The sequence below is a fragment of the Phaseolus vulgaris genome, chromosome 2 (genome assembly GCF_000499845.2).
Source record: "Phaseolus vulgaris cultivar G19833 chromosome 2, P. vulgaris v2.0, whole genome shotgun sequence".
Classification (NCBI taxonomy): domain Eukaryota; kingdom Viridiplantae; phylum Streptophyta; class Magnoliopsida; order Fabales; family Fabaceae; genus Phaseolus; species Phaseolus vulgaris.
The window spans coordinates 26,388,655-26,409,750 of record NC_023758.2 but is presented as its reverse complement, the minus strand read 5'-3'; the positions used below and the strand labels follow the sequence as shown (position 1 = coordinate 26,409,750).

The following is a 21,096-nucleotide window of genomic DNA, read 5'->3' as shown; positions in this document are numbered from 1 at the left end:
AACTTGTTGCTTATGTTGGTATCTTGAGAGGGAGTGCGAGGAAGTTTGTTGATGATCTCTTTGCCGATTTTATCGAGCTATCACTGCAGTCAAGCATGTTAAAAAGACTGGTTATAGGTGTTTGTGGTTGGAGAGTGATTTTACCTTAGTTTGTCTTGCTTTTTCTTTTAGACATGACCTATCTACAATAGATGAACTAAATATTTGTTTTTTTCTTAAATATTGAGTATAAAGTTTCTCATATTTTGAAAAAGAGTGCAACACAACTCATAAATTTTTTCTTTAGGATTGAGTAATATGCTTAAATATGCTTAGTATAACAATATATCATCTAACATTTTTAAAATTTGTTCTATTATAGTTATAAACTTTGTATATATCATTTTATTTAGGTAGGAGTTTTCTTTATATTTTTTATGAGTTTAGTCTACTCTCCTCTTCTATATTTGTTTTTTTTTTCTTTTATGTCATATGATTTAAAAAATATATTATCAAACAATTAAAAATATGATACTTAAGATAATTATTATAATAACTAATAAATCTGTCATCTTATCAATCTACACATAAACAAATTAATAAACAAATTTGTTGGTCAAACCAACAACTTAAGAAATACTTATTAAAAATAAATTAAGAATTAAACAATGTGTGTAAATAACTACGGATTGAAAGGTATGGTCGGTGAAATTAAACAGTTTCAACCTTAAGCGTGTTGTTTATAAATCTTTTAATAAGGGAACTCTTATTGGTTAAAATAACTAGAATAAAAAAACTGAAATAAAAAAATAATATCTAATTATTAAAATTAATCAAATAATTTAGTATACACGGATTTTTTTTTTCATTTTTCAGTAGTCGAATTAATGAAAAGATAAGTTTTAACTTTCTTCTATCTTATAAATTAATTATAAAATCTTATCAATTTTCATTTTATTAATTTTCTTTCAATTTTTTTAGGAGGAGTAAAGTTGGTCGTCCATCAGTCCACCATTAATTTTAACAAAGCAGGTTGGTATTTATTTTTATCTTGTTTTGTCTTAGACAGTCAACTCAGCAAGTTACAGATAGAATGAATATATTTTTAAATTAAAAATAATATAATTTTTTTTTAAATATAATTTTTTTATTATATTATTTAAGATACATCAATTGATAATGTTCGGTAACAAATTAAATTTCAATTACAAGTTATAAAGGAATAACTTGATATACAGAGATAATAATTTTTTTAATTTAAAATATTACTTAATCAATTAAAGATTTAAAAATATTTATTAATTAAACGTGTTTTTTAATTTAAAAAAATAGTAAAATAATAAAATTATAAAAGAAAAACTAAAGCAAATTAGGAATTTCAATACATTAATTAACTATCTGGGTTAATGAGTTGATTTGTCTCAATTTGTGGACTAACTCTAGATTGGATCAAAATGGGTTCAAGTCATTTTATCATCTCTAATTTTTTCTAATAACATGCGTAACATGAGTCTAAGATGTTGTTTTTATAAAATAATTATATAAATATAAATTATTTTGTTTTCTAAAATTTATTTTATAAACTTTTATAGATCTTAATGAAATGATAAAACTGTATGACACTATATGAAAATAGATCTTTAGTTTGTATTTAGATACATATTTAACTAGTTGTATTAATACTACCAAAATTGCACAATTATATATTTATACACATATTATATTAATAAAATAAATGTTATGCTTTTGGCGTAAAATAAAAGCGGAAGAAAGTAAAATAAAATAAAGTAAAAGAAAGATAATTTTTTTAGTTGTTTTGATAGGAGAAAAAGTAAAAAGAATAAGAGGAAAAAGAAAATGAATATTGTAAAATAACATTAACACCCGTAAAAAATGAAATGTAATTACACTCTCAATTGTTAAAGGAAAAACTAGCCAAGATAGTAATAAATTTAAAAATTATTTTACCAATTTAAAAGATTAACAGTATTTTATATTTCAAGAATAGTTTTATATTTTAAATTTAAATTAATTTTTTCCCTTATTTTCTTTTTGAACAGGAAAGAAATAAATTTTTACATGAGATTCATTGCATTTTTGTTTCCTTCCTTATTTATATGTTAACCATTTACATTTCTCTTTAGTTTCATATAAGCCAAATAGAGCATAAATGCTACACTAATACTTCATTTTCATTCTACATTATTTATAACATATAGAAAGTTATATAGATATAGATATACATTTAAATTTGTCCCTTTTAAATTGTGTAATAAATAATTATTTTAAATCTTAATTAAATAGCAATATTGTGTCATATTATATGGGAAAACCCATTATATACTGATATTAATTAAATATTAAATATTACCTTAATCCTTCTTATCTATCTTAGATTTTAACATTAATACATGTTATCCAGATTAGACTATCTTGTTGTGGAAAAAGATAATGTAATTTCTTTTTTCTTTTACATGATCTCTTTGCAGGATAAAACAGCAAAGAAATTTATAATATTTGGATACTCAATAATCGTTTTTTCCTTTGTTAAAAGGCATGTTTTTAGTTTTAAAAAATTAAAGTGAGAATAATATTGTACATATTAAGTTACTTTCGTGATTTATTAATTAATAGAAAAGGAAGACGTTTAAAAATTAATGTCTGAGAAAAATAAGGGATAAGTGTTGAAAATCTTACAGGCGTCATTTTGTTGTTATATGAGCTGTGACGGGGTTCTAGAGTGAAGGCGTCGGTCGCACGTGCGGCATGTCGATGTTGTCACGTGCGGAACAGCCTTGCTCCTATTGGTTCCCCTTTAATTCCCGAGCGAGTATAACATAGCATACCAAACAGCATCTATTCACACTCTCACTCACACGCGCGCACACACCTTCCACTCGCTCACTCGCACTCGCCCTTTGGAATCACAGAAATCTCAGGCTCACAACAACACAACGAACCAAGAGAAAGAGAAAGAGAGAGAGAGAGGGTTTTATTTTAACGTTTTTGTTTGTTATTCCTTTACAGCTCAACCTGCATTTCTCTCTCACTCTCGCGCATCTCAGATCGAAATCCAGGTCATTGCCTGCAATCTCTTTCTCTCTTTCTATCTTCAGTTACCTCGATTTTCTGAGAAGTGAAAAACGCGACAAATTCGCAATCGCTGTTCGTGGCGTATTAATTAGCTTCGATTCGATGGTTGCACATTCAGTGCTTTTGATTTGAAATGCTGAATTGAATTTCTCTTCACTCAAGTACTGTAACCGAACTGCGAAGCTTTTTCTAGCTGTTTACCTAGTGTGCTTTCGGTGCTACTTTCCGTTTTTTTGCTCTCTAGTCAAGTGCGTTTCAGTTGAAAATTTTTGAACTCAGGTTGCATTTTCCTTGCTTCAAGTGTTTATAACTGCTTTTGTACATATGCATAAAAAATTCAAATATCAGAAATTTATTTAGTATTTTTATTTTTTTAGTTTATTTATTCATTCGGTTATGTGGTTATATGTATACTGGCTGTGAAGTGTTTTTAAGTGTAAGCCATTGATGTTCATAACTGCCGAAATATTTTTTTTCTTATCCACTGTAATTTCCGTTGATAAGTTTGTAATAAATAACAATGATGATTCCTGTCTGTAGTAGTTTCATTACGGTTAACTTTTTATTTATTTTTGCTGTTGCAGGCGGTGTCTACGTTTGTCTGCGTTGTTGATGTTTGTGCCAACTAGATAACTACATGGTGGAGCGATACATTTTTCTCATATGACTTCTATTAGCTATATTCTTACTGAGCAGTGTTGCTATGGGCATTTGTCTTTTGAAATGGCAATGGCCGTGGCTTCTTTTTATTGTGCTGATACATGTTGTAATCATTAAGAGCAACGCAATCACTCCCGATGGTATGATCATATTTATTTCTTACACTTGTATTTAACTTATTGCTTTTGAGGCTATGGTTAATCCTGCTTCTAATATGATCACATTTATATCATGCATATCACAATCTGGACACAACCATACATATATTTGGTTCTTAATCACGCCAAATTACGTTGTGTGATCTATGTAGTCGACTTCATCTAGTGAGATAAAACTTTGTAATTTTCGTAATCCAATATATCTATTATGTCCCCCAGTTTGATCAAAACTATTGCTGTTTTTCACTTTGATTCCATAATATTTTCATTGGACTAAAACCAATTTTTACAAAGTCCACTATTTATCTTTACCACCTTCTTGCCTGCATTTGTTCTCTTATGGGACTTGATTAAAATTAGAATTTAACTAGTTTCATTTGGCTGATGCATAATCATTTTGATATCATGTTATATTCTCTCACATCTGTAGGTGAGGTGCTTCTCAGCTTTAGGACCGCAGTTGTTAATTCTGATGGTATATTATTACAGTGGAGGCCAGAGGATCCTGACCCATGTAAATGGAAAGGAGTGAAATGTGATCCGAAAACCAAAAGAGTAACACATCTGTGAGTTTTTATAATGATCATGACATATTTCTTGTCTAGACTTACTCTAAGACATTTTACTAGAGATGAAAGTGTTTGATTGACCAGTGTAATTTGTCACATCTATTATTTTAAATGGTAAATAGACTGTATTATGTTGGTTTTGTGTTTATAAATACAGAAAACCAGACTTAATTGAATTCTTTTACCACATCCGGAACATTTATAATCTGATTTAGACTATAGATTTTGTACACAAATCTATTGCCTAATTCTTACAGCTAGTGCTGCTGATTGGATGTTTCTCGTGAACCATTAGGCTATTTTCAGTTTCTTATTGCTTTAGTTTATGATCTTGTCATAGCTCAATGCTAGACTTAAATTCTTACTCCTAGTGAGTTAATCACCACTTTCTTTTATGGGTTTTGCATTGGGGTAGGGTTTCATTAAATCAGGATAGAATGCACTGTTTTTATGTGTAAATTTCATTGAAAGATTGCATCTGTGTGATATTTTGGTTCCAGAACTTCTTAAGTTTAGAAAAAAGTACTTCATCGATACATTACAAGAGACTTGCTGGCAGTTTTGTATGAAATTCTTTATCTAACTATGCTCTCCTTGGTAATATTCTAGGAGTCTATCTCACCATAAGTTAAGTGGGTCTATATCACCTGACCTTGGGAAGCTCGAGAATCTAAGGATTCTGTACGTATTTTTAAAATTTTGATTGCGGATATCTTTTCTTTTAACTTATTTGGCACTTTTTTGTATTTGGTTATTTAATGATTATGTATCTGTTGTAGTGCTCTGCATAACAACAACTTCTATGGGACAATTCCATCAGAATTGGGAAATTGCACTGCATTGGAGGGAATGTAAGTATTACGTTCGGTTGATTTGCCTAGTTCTTTTCCATCCTCTTTTTTTTCCATTTACCTTGGAAAATTTTCCGTGTTTATCTTAGTTGTTGATGTTAAAATAGTGCAAATTTACAAACTCATCTATCTTTTGTTAACTTTAGAATGATACACATACTTATTCAGATTGCTTGTTACATATATGTATATATATGTCTGTGTGTATGTTTGCAATCTATATATCATTTGTGCAAGAGTTATTGTATTTTTCATTTTAACTTCTAGTATGACATTTGCAGTTATTGTCTGATTCACATACTTCCTTTTCTTAAACAAATTTCTCTGATAGAAGTTATATAACCACTAGATCTTATTCTTTATGTTGATGTTTAAATTTGGTAAACCCAATTGTTCTATTACTAACTTGGTAACAACTACTGATTTTGGTTGTGCAGATTTTTACAGGGTAATTACCTTAGTGGAATCATTCCAAGTGAAATAGGAAACCTTTCACAGCTCATAAATTTGTGAGTTTCTTCCAGTTCATGCTTCTCTTTGTTGTTTGTATTTAAATTATTTGGGCGAATTGTATTGTGCATTCATTCTGTTTTCATATGAAAGAAAAAAGGGAAACAAAAATCCAATATTTAAGATGATTATCTTTTTTTAGTTATTTAGTGAATTTTCTAGTTCTTCCTTTTTTAAACATATTCAAATTCTTTAGTTTTGGTGTTACAGTCATGCAGGCATCATATTCATAATATATCTTCCTATTTTACAGGGACATATCAAGCAATTCCCTCAGTGGGAATATTCCCGCATCACTTGGGAAGTTGTATAATCTAAAAAATTTGTATGTAGGCTTTTCTTTTCTGCTGTGATATTCTCTATGAACATTTTATTAAGTTGTTATTTTACACCAAAATGAATCATTTACCATTGTGGTCATGTTTTTTGAAGCAATGTATCAACCAATTTTCTGGTCGGACCTATACCTTCTGATGGTGTCCTTGGCAACTTTACTGGAAGCTCGTAAGTATGGCCTTTCCTGTTTATAGATGTTCCGTAAGCTAAGTGCTGATGTTTTTCTTTTATTAAAGTTGAATTTTAATTAAATATATTAATAATACTAATCTATTTATACTTATCAGATTTCAGAGAGAATTTAAAAGAGATATTTTGTTTTCTGAGAAAAATGATTTAATCAAGACACAAAGATTATATAGCAGCTATATATGTATAGCTGTATAAGTAAAGACAAAGACTTACTAACTGTTGTTAAGAGTTAGTTACATAGACAGCTGTCACACAACTGACAGAAACTAGCTGACAGCTGTAAAGGTACAGTGATTACACATTAGCAAAATACAGAGTTAAACTCCACTATAATAGTTACTCCACAATATTAGTTCTTTGTGTGTTCAAATTATGATTTTTGGGATTTATAATATTTAAATTTATCTTATTTTCCTGGTTTGCTTCCTAGTTTGTAGCTACGCATTTAAATTTTTGAGAAATTGCTCATTATAATTTCTCTTGATTTGGAACATGAAATAGCTGGAATTATACTATGACCTTTTATTGCAATCGTGGCATTTGATATTTGAAATCCACCTGTGTTTCAACAATCTGATGACTAACTGTTACTTGTTAACCATGTACACAGGTGTCTGTAGGCATAAATTTGTATTATTTATGACTGTATTAACTTTGTCTAGTTTTATGATAATCTTATTTTTATATTGTTATGCCAGTTGGTATTTTAGCAGATATATTAAGTCTTGACATTAATATTTTCAATAATTATGTTTTTAATGTTTACTTTGTCTTTTGTTATCAAGGATACTAAACTCTCCTAATATAACAGTCAATTTCAAAGGAATTAAATCCATTTTACAATATTGAGACAAGAATATTATGCCTTCTTGCAGCTTTGTTGGCAATCGTGGTCTGTGCGGAGTGAGAATAAATTCTACATGTAAAGATGATGGTTCACCGGGGAACAATTCTCAATCTACTTCCTCAGGTAAATCTGTGTGTGTTTTTTTAATCTAGTATTTATCTTTTATTTGATCTCATCTCAAGTGTTCCTTCTTTCGTTTAATGATGCATTGTGTTTTTAATATGATTTTTTTCAAGTAGACACAAGCTGGGTGGTTAAAATATAGAAAGGCATCAGGGGGTTATTTATTTGTGACTCCAAAGCCTACCAAGCTCAAAGGAAGGTTTTATTGTACTGTTTATATGACCAACTATATTCTATGGTGGCAAATGGCCAGCTTTAAAGGGATAACAAAAGAAATGGGAATGGTAGTGTTAGAGATATGATTTGATTGCATACCTATTTGGCTTGAAACCTGGTTTCAATATTGAGGCTGCTTTTGCAAGCTCAGTTTGCAAATTGAGTTTTATTCAAATTTAAGTTTACGAACTTTAATCAAAACATGCTCAAAATAATTGCATACTAGGGGATACTCATATGACACCTATTAAGTAAAATATGAAAGCTAGCTGGTAAGGGAGACAACAAAGCGTTTAAGTAGTTCACTGAGTAGCCTATACTATTTGATGCGGGACTTAGGCGCTCCATAATTCTCAGGTCCTATTATGTTTCATTTTTTATATGTTGTCACAGCCCAGAATGTATTTACCAACTCAATTTTGTCTGCACAACAATGGTTTTGACTCTTTTGTGTATAGTACAGACAATTTAATCACATTGTCAAAAATACCATTTTGATTTTTATTATTTTACACTTATAGATCAAAATCAAATGGGAAAGAAGAAATATTCTGGTCGGCTGCTCATCAGTGCATCAGCAACTGTGGGAGCTCTACTTTTGGTAGCACTTATGTGCTTCTGGGGTTGTTTTCTTTACAAGAAGTTTGGTAAAAATGACAGAATAAGCCTGGCAATGGATGTTGGTGCAGGTTTACTCCTTATCTCTCTGTAGCTTGGACATCTTGGTTATATTTTTTTTGACTTTATATGCTTTTGAAAAATCCGTTAAAATTATAATGTCCAAATGTCTTGTAGGTGCATCAATTGTGATGTTTCATGGAGACCTTCCGTATTCTTCCAAAGACATCATTAAGAAATTAGAGACTTTGAATGAAGAACACATAATAGGAATTGGGGGATTTGGAACTGTTTACAAGCTTGCAATGGATGATGGGAATGTCTTCGCTTTAAAAAGGATCGTAAAATTGAATGAGGGGTTTGATCGTTTTTTTGAGAGGGAGCTTGAAATTCTTGGTAGCATCAAGCATCGTTATCTAGTGAACTTACGAGGATATTGTAATTCACCAACATCGAAGTTGTTAATATATGATTACCTACCAGGTGGTAGTCTTGATGAAGCTCTTCATGGTAAGACCTCTGTTTGGATATCTGTATTTTTGGGTAGAAGTATGGTACTTTAAGGTGGGCATGTGGTAATGACAGAGCAAATGGTTCATGTGGTAGTTATCATTTAGTTCCCTTATAAACCAACTGATCTCTTAAGAACCCATAGTAACTCTCTGAAAATAGGTAAAAACATAAATGTCCATGTAATTTGTTATGAGTGAGCATTCATTATTACCAAATACAGCAACCACTATTTCACCAAAGCAGCTCATACGAATCTTCAATGCTTTTTGGATATGAAATACCTACTCAACTGATAATTATTTTATATGGAACATTTTCATGATTCATGAATCAATATTTGGTTATTATAGCTTATATTTGCTTGGGATATCATGCTTTGGTTGTTAAATAAGGCCTTTTCATTTATGCTGCACTAGTTGGTACAAATTTACTTAACATGAAAGCTAGTACAGCAAGCATTGTGGCTCAGCCTAGATGACAATCCTTCTAGTTCCAGGGGCACAGTATCATATTAAATAGTAGATAATAGTAGACATCAATAATCTGAAAATACTATTTGTGAATGGTATGTTCTGTATAGTAATGTTTGTACCAAATAGGAAATGCTTTATAACTAGTTTCCTGGAAAAGGGCTAAATTACAGGAAGCACGATCTGTCCTAAAAAGGAAATTTCATTTTATGTAATTATTACCCCTTTGGACTGAAAAATATAAGCAAAAGGTTTGGTGGACTGAAATATAAGCAATTTTAAACTAGTTCAACCCTACTTAATGTCATTATTCAAATGTGAGCATCATCTTCAAAATAAATTTGATTAAGGGTAGTTTAGAACATGTAGTTATTTTATTATAAGATAAGATATCAAGAAAATCATATGAAACTAATTTCTTTAATTAGTGTGAAATTATGTATTTTTACTTATATTTGAGTCTAAAAGGAGTATTTCTTAAAGGTATTAAATATTGTTCAATGTGGCTTTCCTTGGTTGCCAATGCAATGCACTATTCTTTTTTTAGTTTGTTCAATTGGATATATTCCTAAAGCTTTGTTCATTGCTGAAGGCGTCATACAGATATTAATATGTTTAAAGTGGATGTTATGTTATGTATCAATATCAAGTATAATCTTTAAAGAAAACGATTTTTCATTTTGAATTTACATTTTCACTTTATTGTATCTTTGACTAAATAAATCATTTTGGTTGGATAATGATGTTTCTGATGCATCACACAGAAAGGGCTGAGCAACTAGACTGGGATTCACGCTTGAATATAATCATGGGAGCTGCAAAAGGGCTTGCTTACTTGCACCATGATTGTTCCCCTAGGATTATACACCGAGACATAAAATCTAGTAACATTTTGCTTGATGGAAACTTGGATGCTCGAGTATCTGATTTTGGACTTGCCAAACTGCTGGAGGATGAAGAATCTCACATCACCACTATTGTTGCCGGAACATTTGGTTATCTTGCTCCAGGTAAGCTATTTAGAAGTTCTAATCATCACTGGGGGCATGGTTGATGGTATTTAGCATTCAAACTATTGGTGAAGTTTTTGTTGTAATTGTTGAGGGTATGTGTATAACTAGTCACTGGGTGGTCTTAGACTGCATGGACGTTTACTATGTTATCTCTTTTGTCATGTATACCATTTGTATGAAGATAGGTTACCAGTTCATCTGACATAATAATTCACATGAAATATTTTTCTGTAGTGCATGCATGCGAAACTCTACATAATGGTTTTTATGAGTAAATGCAACAGTGTTAGAATCTTTCTGGCATTAGAGTGAGTATGAGGGTCAAACAAATTAATTTTGTTCCTACTCTATTTAGAATATAATTTGAATAAAGTAGTGCATAGGGTTGAATCCACAGAAGCTCCATAAGCACTTGTAGGGAAAAAAAATAAAAAAATAACATGATCTGCTCTATAAGCTAATAGTGCAAGTTAAAAGTAAAAATTTAGAAAAATTACACTAGAAAACTTCTAGAAATTAGTTTTGCATAAGCTCATTTTTATCTATGGAGAAGTTATTTTCAATTTTTCTTTCGTTTCTCACTCCTTTTAACTCCATGGTTGTCTAACCAAGCATATGTTATTTCATGCCAGAGTATATGCAAAGTGGCAGAGCAACTGAGAAGTCTGATGTGTATAGTTTTGGTGTGTTGACACTTGAAGTGCTGAGTGGAAAGCGGCCAACAGATGCAGCATTCATTGAAAAGGGTCTCAATATTGTTGGTTGGGTATGTCATTCACCTAAATATTGGATTTTAGTACAAGTTTTGATCACTCTAGTTTTTTGTTTTCTGAGTAACTAAATACTTTAATTTTTTTCATATACCCATTAAGGCATCTTTTCTTAACTTTGAGAGTATACCACCTTCTGTTGTACAATGGGCTTCCCTGTGGCTGCCAATATAATCAACATAGAGTGGGTTGAGTGAATGTTACATGGTTAATAATTGAAATTTATTATCATCTTGTTGGGTTTGGCTCTCTTAAACGGGATCCCACTCTCTTAGAAAGTTAAGTGTGGAGTGATAATAATTCACTGGAAAATCAATAATTGAGGGTTTTAACAATTTCATAATTTTTCGGCACATGCATAAAATTTACCACAATATCAACGCATGGTTTTCAAATCAATGGTTATCAGAACAATACCCTTTAAAGTGCAGTGCACTTTAGAGGAGCCAAATTCTATATCTATTTTGGTACATACACTAGCTGCGTAGTTGTTACGTGATTATTAAGCAAGCTAATCATGTCTTTAGTTGCTACTCCAATGTAATGGATCACCACTCCAATTGAACACATTTGCTTCTTTGCAGTTGAATTTTCTAATTACAGAGAACAGGCGGAGGGAAATTGTTGACCCACTATGTGACGGGGTGCAAGTGGAGAGCCTTGATGCCTTGCTCTCTGTGGCTATTCAGTGTGTCTCCTCAAGTCCAGAAGATCGACCCACTATGCACCGAGTGGTGCAGCTGTTTGAATCAGAGGTCGTAACTCCATGCCCTAGTGACTTCTATGACTCCAACTCCGATTAGAAAGCTTGCAAAGACAAACTAAAAGTACGTTGTTGTGTTTGCATCCATGTCACTGCAAATTACTTGAAAGTCAGAAGCTATGAAAGAGGCTCGGAGTCTGCAGTGTTACTATTCGTCTCAGTTGCATTCATTCTTAACTGGAATTTAAAGAAAGAGGTTCTTCATTACACCACTTCATGATAGAAGTTGTGGTTCCCTGTCACATGTCATCATTGGACATGTTCAAACGTTTCTAAGTCTTTGTGAATGGAGTTGCTTGTGTTAATCGATCGGTTGCCGTTCCAGTCTTACCCCCTTGTGTTTTTCTTTTTCCTTTCTATTTGCTATGCTAGCATTGTAATCTTTGTTACTATTTGTTCACTCCAATTTAAGTGTATATGAATGTGTACAAGTTCAGATCGCCTACCCTTGCAAGTGATTTTTGTTAATTTATTTTTGTAATATATGTCCCATAAAAGAATTCATCTAACTAGTGTGCTTCTCACCTTTCAGGCTGCTCTAGTGTTTTACATTTTTTTATCCACTTCTGTTTGTCTTTATCAATGTCGTCTACTCTTATACTTACTGCTTTGGTCCAAATTTCACTTTCTATTAATTAAAACAAAGGGTAAATACTCAATTGATTCTTAAACCTGGGGTACATTGTTAATTTATAGAAATAATAACAAATCTTAGTATCTGAATATGTAAAAGATACAAAATGATTCCTAAATATAATAGTTTAATAACAAAATAGTATACATTTTTATTTTTTGTTAAATTAGTTTTTAAAATTATATTTTAACAATAAAATAATTTTGTAAAACTTAATAATACGAAGTAATTATTATACTTTTTTTTATACATCTACGAACTTCAATGGATTTTTTTTTAAAAAATTTTTAAGCAATAAATTTACACTAGACACGTTCAAAAGGATCAAATTATTTATTTACAGTAAAGCTATTTAAGCTAATCTTAATTTCGCTGTGAAAGAATATATGCAAAACTATTTCTTAATGAAATTATACTAAAGATCCATTAATTTTTACGGTAATTTTCAAGAATATGCCAAATTATTGTTCGTTCGATGTTATCTATATAACGCTATATAAACTTTTATAAGCGTTTTGTTCATTTCATTTTTGAACATAGTATTAAATTAAACATGACAAAAGTGAAAGGAAATAAATTTGAACTGAAGTAGAGTAAAAGTTGAATCACAGTACATATATGAGTTAGTTTTAACTAATTAGTGAACAAATAAAAAAATAAAATTATTTATTTCATATTTGAAATTATTCATTATCTTCATAAAATTAATGAAATAGTGTAATTACACTGAAAATTGAAAGTTAGAATTGTTTTTTCTTCCTTTTTCAAAAGATTATTTTGTTCCTTATTTTGAGAAAAATGAAATCTTTTACCAAACATAATTATTAGATAATGGCAAATAAAAAGATAATACTTTTTAGATAATACCATGTAAGAGCTCATTAGATAGTACATTATACTAAAATCTTTCTTTTTGTTAGGTATAAGTCAACTTTATATTATTTTTTTCTCTGCAAATGTTATTATAGAGCTAAAGAAAAAAAAAACAGTGTGTAAATAAAATCATTATTAGAAAAATATATAACAGAAAATAAAACAAAGATAATAACTCAAAGGTTAGTCATTTTCCAAAACTGAAGAAGACAACCTTTTAAACTTAAATTGATACATTGAATATCTTAAAAATAAAAACATTGTTAGAAAAATGAAGAAGAAGAAGAACTGTCTAAATTAATAAAAGAATATAAAAGAGAGAATAAAAAAAATAATAATGGAAAAATCATAAAAAGAAAATAGAAATAAAATGTCTATAAATAGAAATGATACTTATACATTAATATTTTTTCCACTTTCATTTGAAAACTAAATATATTATTATTTTATTTTAAAATTTTGTTTATATTTATTATTATTAGTTAAATATAATATTTTATTATTAAATGAAGTTATAAAGTGAAAGTGAAGAAAAACGGGAGTTAACTAGTGTTTTTTCAGTTATAAATAAAAAACATATTTTTATTATATATATAATATAAAGAAACTAATTTTAATGTCCAATCATTTAATTTTGTGCGTATAGTACAGAGAAAAGGTCTTTATATATCGACATTTTACTAAATGTGAAAAATATTTTAAAATTTAGTAATAAATAAAAACATGTCTTATTTGTTTTTATGTTCCATTTCTGTAATTAAAAAAAAGAAACAAGAAACATTTTTAACGAGTTTTTTTTTGTAGAAAAGTCAAGCGCGTGTCCGTGTGCGGTGCTGTGAAAGTCTAAAAAGAACGCTTTTTCCCCCAAGATTCTCTCTCACAACATGATTCAGTTTTCACTTTCATTTTCATAACTCATTCATTCAATTATTATCATAATTTCTCTGTTTTCTTCTGTTCTCTTCTCATAACTATTCCAAAGTGGGAACCTTTCTCTTTTTTACTCTCTCTCTATATCTCTAGAAAGACCCAGCCAGCAAGGTAGTTTTACAGGTAATTATGAATCCTCTTCTTTCCACCCTTTCATGAATAAATTGAAAACCCAACACAAGACTATATTTTTTGTAATGATTTTCTGTTTGGACTGCAACAAAGTAGCTGTTTTTATTGTAAATAAAGGGTGAAGAATGGATGCTATAAGGAAGCAAGCAAGCAAATTAAGGGAGCAAGTTGCCAGGCAACAACAGGTCATCATTCCTACTCTTCTTTTTAGATGAAACTGAAATTTTTTTGTGGGGTGCTTCCCAATTGAGTAACTATTTACTCTTTAGGTTATAAGTGCTTCTGTAGCATGGGATCATAATATCATTTTTTTTAATTTCACCTTGAATTAGTGGGATTTTATAGGAAAAGGCTCATTTTTACTTTTGGTCTGATTTGAACTGATGGGGGTGGGAACCTTAAACAAAAAGTATTGATTCTGTGTTTCTATTGGTTGTATTTGGGTTTGTTTTTTTTTTTTTGGGTCAATCTAGTGATTTTATTTGTTTTGACTTTGGTCTTCTATCATGATATTGTTGTTTTTGCAGGCCATACTTAGACAGTTGGGCCAAATTAGCAATGAACCGCTCATGACTGACGAATCTGAAATTGAATGTCACCAGCAGCTTCAAAAGTTATACACTTCTACAAAGACAGCTAAGGTGCTTTTATATTTTCACTCCATGTATCTTCTTTAATGGGTTCAGGAAACTTTTTTTCTTTTATATGTTTTTAACCGTTGTCTTTTCACAGCATTTTCAGCGGCATATTGTTCGTGCTATTGAAGGGTTCATCTCTGTTAGCTCCAAGCAGATGGCGATAGGTAACTTTTGCTTTTGGCCTTTTGCACCTCTGTGTTACTTTGGTTTATGCCTCAGTTAATATTTTGTTCTCTGTAATTCAGCGAGGAAGTTGGCTAGGGATTGCTGTAGGTATGGAACTGAGAATCTTGGTAGTAGTTTCCCCCTTGCAAGGGCTTCTCTTCAATTTGGTAACTCTTATGATATGATGGAAAATGAGAGGGAGACTTTGCTCGGGATTTTAGGTGATCAGGTAATCTTTTGGGGTATTTCTTTTGTACTCTCAAGTATAGTGTTGAAGATGTCATTTTGTGAAATAGCCTTTCAGTGGACCATATGGTATATTATTTTTGAATTAATATTCTTTAGTGTAACATTATAACTACCTGATTTACTGGTGGTTGCCTTGCTGCATTGATTTTTTTACCAAGATTAATACATTGCACATGGGTTCTGGAATTCAACTTCTCCATATTCATATTAGGATATTAGTTTATTTTTGTCTGATAGGAAATAAGAAGCCCTAGTTTGTCCGACCTATTCACCAAGTCAACCTAAGAAGACTGTTTACTTTCTGTTTTTTTAAGGGAAGCCTAGGTCTTAGGAACAATTTTTTAAGTATTCTACCCTATCCAAAAATGAAAAATAAACATGGTGACTAGCAATCATGTCCCATCCCCAAATTTTCTTGCTTCTAACTCTGCTTCAGGTTTTGTATAGATCTCTGAGCCACTGCGGGCACAGATAACAGGAGCTCCTTTGGAGGATGCACGCCATCTCACTCACCGGTATGATAAACTTCATCAAGAAGTAGAAGCTCAGGTAATAATTTACTGCTACAATGGCATGCATATGGTGGTATGCTATGCATGATATTTATCATAGATATCTTCTCATCAGGCTGCTGAAGTTTTGAGGCGTCGATCGAAGTTGAGGAATTCTTCTATTTCTGCAGAGAGTTCTGTGAGGCTTCAAAATGCAGAAACAAGGTTGAAAGAACTTAAATCTGCCTTGGCGGCACTTGGTAAAGAAGCTACTGCTGCTATGTTGTCTGTTGAAGAACAACAGCAACAGATGACTCTTCAGAGCCTTCGTACAATGGTATTGCTAAATTCCTTGTGGCAGTACTCTCTTGACAATGTGACTGAGACTTTAATGTGTCTGACTGGTGGCAAAGCTTAGTATTACATTACATTATTATTATATATAATAACATAAATATAGAATCAATCTAATTGATACTAACATCAATATTTGTTGTTCATACAAGAGATGCCGTTACATTTACAAAAGTTGTTGCCATTGATGAGAGGGTGAGCCTTAGTGCAACCCTTGTGACCTAGAGGTCATGGGTTTAAATCCTGGCACTGTCTCTCTACTTGTGGTTGTGGGGTTAAGACTGTACATCTATTACCCACCACAGATTGCACTAGGTGGGAGTCTTGTACTCTTTTGTACTGTGCCATTGACCAAGTTGCTTCCTATATGAAAATTAAAAAAAGAAAAGAAAATATCTTTACAATATACTTATGGTTTGGTTGGTTATTTGAAGTAAATGGAATTAAGAGCTAAGTAGATTTCTTGGCATGATGGTGATCAAAACCCTAACGAGAACCTAAATTCATTATAGTAACTAACTGATGTTTGCTTAACTGAGTATAGTTAAGTTTTGTATTGTATTGAGCCTTGAGGAAATCTTCCTCCGCCAAACCTTTTCTTTCTTTTTTAATCTGTTCTCCCTTTTGGCAGGTGGATGCTGAGAGAGCCTATCATCAGCATGTTCTTATTGTTCTAGAGAAAGTATATGCTGAGGTCAGTCATCATATAGCCTTACTCTTCCTTCAAATCAGAAAAATAAATACTAGTTCCTGTGTCCATTCTACATGTTAAATTCTGGAGTAAATTCTAACCATTATTTAGGGATGCCGATCAAATTAATAACATGTATCTTATATTGTATGTTGTATGGAGTTAGATAATTGAGGAGAGACAACCAAAAGAGGCTACATCATTTCCACTGCCAAGAGATGGACATAATCAACCTGCAGATGAGAATGCTGCTTCAAATGGCATTGATTATAAACAAAACAGTCAAACAGGCACATACTTTTTTGCAAAGGTAAGTCATGTGTGAACAGATGAATAAATCTGTCTCTACAAATTCTTATAATGTACAACTATATTCTTTCAGTTTACTGTTGCTCAAGATGAAAGCCCATACAGATATTTATTTTTGCTTTTAATGCTACCAATATCTCGTGCAGATCTTCTTATTACTATTACTGGCTAATACTGATTTTTCCTGTATCAGCATATTTTAATTTATGGATATTTGGTATATTATATTTATGCAATCATTTTAAGGCATAAAGTATTTGGCTTCTTTATTCACGTTCATACACAAAACATTAGCAAATCTTTGTGCAAAGTACTTGGGTAGAGCTTTTCCGCTAATAGTAGTGTTCTTATCTTACCCGATTCTAGCATAATTGGCTCCTATGAAGATTACCTGAGGCCTAGGACAAGCAAAATAAAAGTTTATGTCTCGCCTATGATATGATCCAAAATTTGTTAGGATTCAGTGCCTATGCAATCTACGTTAATCTTCTAGACTGATTCATGTTCCTCATTATCTGTCCTGTAGGTCGTACATCCATTTGATGCTCAAGCTGAGGGGGAGTTAAGCCTTTCAATTGATGATTTTGTTGTAGTTCGTCAGGTATTTCTTTAAGAACTGTTCAGCTATTTGTGGTCCACTTCACTTGTACTCCAGATAAACAGATTCTTTCTAAGGTTAATTTTTAGCTTGTATAAAGAGCTAAGATGGACCTTTTTGGCCATTGGTTGGACTTGTGATGCAGAAGCAGATGGGCAAAGTAGAGATATAATTCAAATTAAATGACCAAAAAAGGAATAATCTTTTGAAGTTAATTTATTTATTTGATTTTCATACCTTCTTCAACTGCTCTAATTCCCATTATCTGTTACTTAAGAAATAGATTACTTTAAGTATTGAAACATTTCACCACTGTATGTTGGCAGCGTGCAAATATATGCATCACTTTTACTCCTTAATATATTATTGTGCTGAAGTGTATGGTGTGCTTTTTCTCACTTTTTTTTTCTGGAGATTTCACATCGATTAGAAATATAACTAATGTAGCTAAAAAGCTTGGGCAGTTCTTACTTTACTAGTTGGTTTGATGGAGTTAGACTCCAAGTTTAACTGAGACCTTCTAGTGCCACAATTGATTCAGTATTTACAGAACATGTTTTGATTTTATTTTTTCAGACATTAAGTTATAATCTATATTGCCAGTATCAGACTGACTGATTTGAGCTGCATTTGTATTGTCCTTTGGATTGCTACATTTCCAGGTTGGTCCTAATGGATGGTCTGAAGGAGAATGCAAAGGCAATGCTGGATGGTTTCCCACTGCTTATGTACAGAGACAAGACTTGATACCTGTGAGCAAGGTAACGGAATAGCGTCACTCAATACCAACATTGGTCTTTTGAATAGGTGAGGTGAAAATTGTATATTATACTCACGGAATAGCTGCATTTGAAAAGCCATAGCATATGCTTGCTATTATTTTTGGGTGGTTCTGTCATCTGTGTAGTATGTTGTACATGTGATGTGAGCATAATTGTAATAGGAAATAGCAGTTTGAATATGTAGATTCATATATTATATGCATTTTCTTAGACCCTTGTGTCATTCTAAGGAACTTAGTTTTGGAGATGAAAAGCTTAGTGAGGTGGCTAAATGTTACTTTTATGCTGTCCATATTCTATAGGATTGTTTGTAATTCTAATGTAAGACATGGCTAGAATCACTGTATTAAGAAATCTTCCGATTTATCTATATGGAAAAAGTAGTTTATTTTTTAGTTTCAGAAATCAACTATGGCCTATGTTACAGGGACCCAGAAATTTAAATGGTGTTAATGGATTATCTGAAAACTAAATGAAGGTTTAAACAAGACTAGAATCATAGATTCAAATAAACTTGAAATTGATTTGAACACACATTCCAATTACATTCCATAATTCCTAAGTCTTCATATTCCAAAAGCCTTCTAGCCAAACAGGTCCATTTGCACAGAAAAAGAGAGAGCAGAAAGTCTGACACATCCATTAATGGTTTCCTTTTTCATCAATTTAACTTTCAAGAGGAAATCCCAAGTTAAACAATCAAGAATGCTTAGATAATTACCTTATTAACAGCACCTTCGAAATATGGCATATGACACTAGAGACATGACTTGCAGTCGCATGCACAAAGATGAAATCGAATATGAAATAAGTAAAATAGTGTCATGAAAGGAGCATAATATTATACTTGTATTTCTATCGTGACAAATATTTTTAATGTATATTTTAATGACAGTATTAAAAACAATTGTGCATAATTGAAGTCAAACCCACACAAACTGATTGAAAATTAGTGCAATGTATATTTAAAGTTCATAGCGACTAAGAAAACTAAATTATGCTTATGATTAATCATATAACCTTGACACATCAGATTGAAGTCCAAAACAAACATCAAATTGGAACAAACAATCCGCGACCAATTACGATTTTGCAAACTATTGTAAGCCCACGAATAGAGTATTTAACATCTATAATACACAAAAAACACAATGGAGATAATCAAATCGAAATAAAATTGGAAAAAAGTATTTCTATTATCAGTTGTATAAACTCAATACAGCCAAATGAGGCAATTCCCAAACTATGTAAAATATTTGTATAGATGCAAAGTAAAACAAACGCAATATTGGGACAATACGAAAAATGAAATTGACAGTGTCCCACTGTCCCCAACAAATCAAGACAACAAATTCAATTTTTCTTTTCTTTCTCTCTGAACGTCAGAAGAGTAAAGTGATATAGAGACCCAACATTCAGTGCTTCAATCACTGAGTTCATCATCAATGTCGGAAGCTGTCATTCTTGCAGATGCTTGCTTGGCCCACTGGACGATCTTCTCAGCCTCGCGGCTAACCTTCTCTTCTTCCTTCATTGCCTTCTTCAGTATCTTCTGCTGCTCCTTCATCGAGAAGCTTCCCAATGAAGACAAAAACTCGTCACCCCAATTCTCCTTACTTTTCTTCTTCTGCTCCTTCTTGGGAGAGCACCACAAACAACCCCACCTCCGAGGAGGCGAAGGAGAAGGAGACCTCGAAGGCCTCAGAGGAGAGTCCTGTTTGGGTCCTTCCTTTTCCACCGGTTTGAAAATGGAAGACATGGAACTTTCCTCAGAGGAAGGGGTAAACGGGGGCGAAGAAACTGACCCATCTTTTGGTTTTTCTCCCACTCCCTTTTTGTCATGCGAAGAAGTGTACCCAGAATCCGGGTCTTGTTTGGAGGGCGAAAAATTGAAACTTGCGTCGTTTCTTGAAGTGGGGGTGGGAATGGTGCGAGCTTTGGTTTGTGGGAAAGACTTGAGGTTGCGGAAACGGGTTTCGAGGTGGGAAGGGAGGACGGAGTTGGTGATTCCGGAGCAGTTGATGGCGGAGAGTTGGTCCAAAACGCATGCGTCTTGAGCCTGTGAGATGATTTCTTCTATGGCGGACTCATTGTCGGTGTCGGAGAAGTCGTAGAAACCCACCATTGTTGTTTTGTTGGAATGGAGTGTGGTTTGTTTGTGTTGTTTAAGGTGAGTGAGTTTTGTTGTGAAAGTGTGTGTGTGTGAAAAGGAAAAGAAAATGAGGAAGAAGAGGGACAGCAACAAGAGCGTGGGGGGGTTTCTGTTGCACAACGAGCCAACGGCTAATTGGGCCGTTTCGGAGTGTGGGGTCCACGTGTGCATTCTTAGGGACCCACTACTTCACATAATGCTCATAGATACGGACACGTGGCAGATTTTTGTACATAACTTTTATCTTCAACAAAAGAGTAACTCTATTATTTGTGCTAATTAAACTTTTAAAAAGTACAGTTATAATGAGTAATTAAATTTAAGAATTAATGTGGTTAAATTGATGATTTATTATTTGATTAACAAAACTTACATTTGTATATTTAATGAAATTATTGTACAGTTTTACTACTTCAC

General features: G+C 32.0%; 3 protein-coding genes across 5 annotated transcripts; 2 read left to right on the top strand and 1 right to left on the bottom strand.

Moving 5' to 3' along the window:
- The first annotated feature begins 2,688 nt into the window (after positions 1-2,688).
- Positions 2,689-12,190, top strand: LOC137811120 (LRR receptor-like serine/threonine-protein kinase FEI 1). Its single transcript, XM_068612718.1, has 14 exons — positions 2,689-3,056; positions 3,657-3,872; positions 4,321-4,456; positions 5,069-5,140; positions 5,239-5,310; positions 5,748-5,819; positions 6,074-6,145; positions 6,253-6,324; positions 7,224-7,318; positions 8,056-8,223; positions 8,330-8,662; positions 9,900-10,145; positions 10,781-10,914; positions 11,503-12,190. Exons 2-14 carry the CDS (start codon positions 3,776-3,778, stop codon positions 11,719-11,721), a joined length of 1,788 nt encoding a protein of 595 aa, XP_068468819.1. The 5' UTR covers positions 2,689-3,056; positions 3,657-3,775; the 3' UTR covers positions 11,722-12,190.
- A 1,809-nt stretch (positions 12,191-13,999) lies between these two features.
- Positions 14,000-18,932, top strand: LOC137811121 (SH3 domain-containing protein 1-like). 3 transcript variants are annotated; one of them, XM_068612719.1, is made up of 11 exons: positions 14,000-14,241; positions 14,347-14,435; positions 14,778-14,891; positions 14,983-15,052; positions 15,134-15,282; positions 15,750-15,851; positions 15,930-16,130; positions 16,779-16,841; positions 17,005-17,148; positions 17,674-17,748; positions 18,408-18,932. In XM_068612719.1, exons 2-11 carry the CDS (start codon positions 14,376-14,378, stop codon positions 18,516-18,518), a joined length of 1,089 nt encoding a protein of 362 aa, XP_068468820.1. In that variant the 5' UTR covers positions 14,000-14,241; positions 14,347-14,375; the 3' UTR covers positions 18,519-18,932. The 3 variants fall into 3 exon arrangements, with proteins under 3 accessions (XP_068468820.1, XP_068468821.1, XP_068468822.1); XM_068612720.1 differs by having other exon boundaries at positions 14,026-14,241; positions 14,344-14,435; XM_068612721.1 differs by having other exon boundaries at positions 14,073-14,241; positions 14,368-14,435.
- Positions 18,933-19,683: 751 nt separating this feature from the next.
- On the bottom strand, positions 19,684-20,766 carry LOC137811122 (uncharacterized). The gene has a single exon (XM_068612722.1). It carries the CDS (start codon positions 20,650-20,652, stop codon positions 19,951-19,953), a length of 702 nt encoding a protein of 233 aa, XP_068468823.1. The 5' UTR covers positions 20,653-20,766; the 3' UTR covers positions 19,684-19,950.
- Positions 20,767-21,096: the final 330 nt, after the last annotated feature.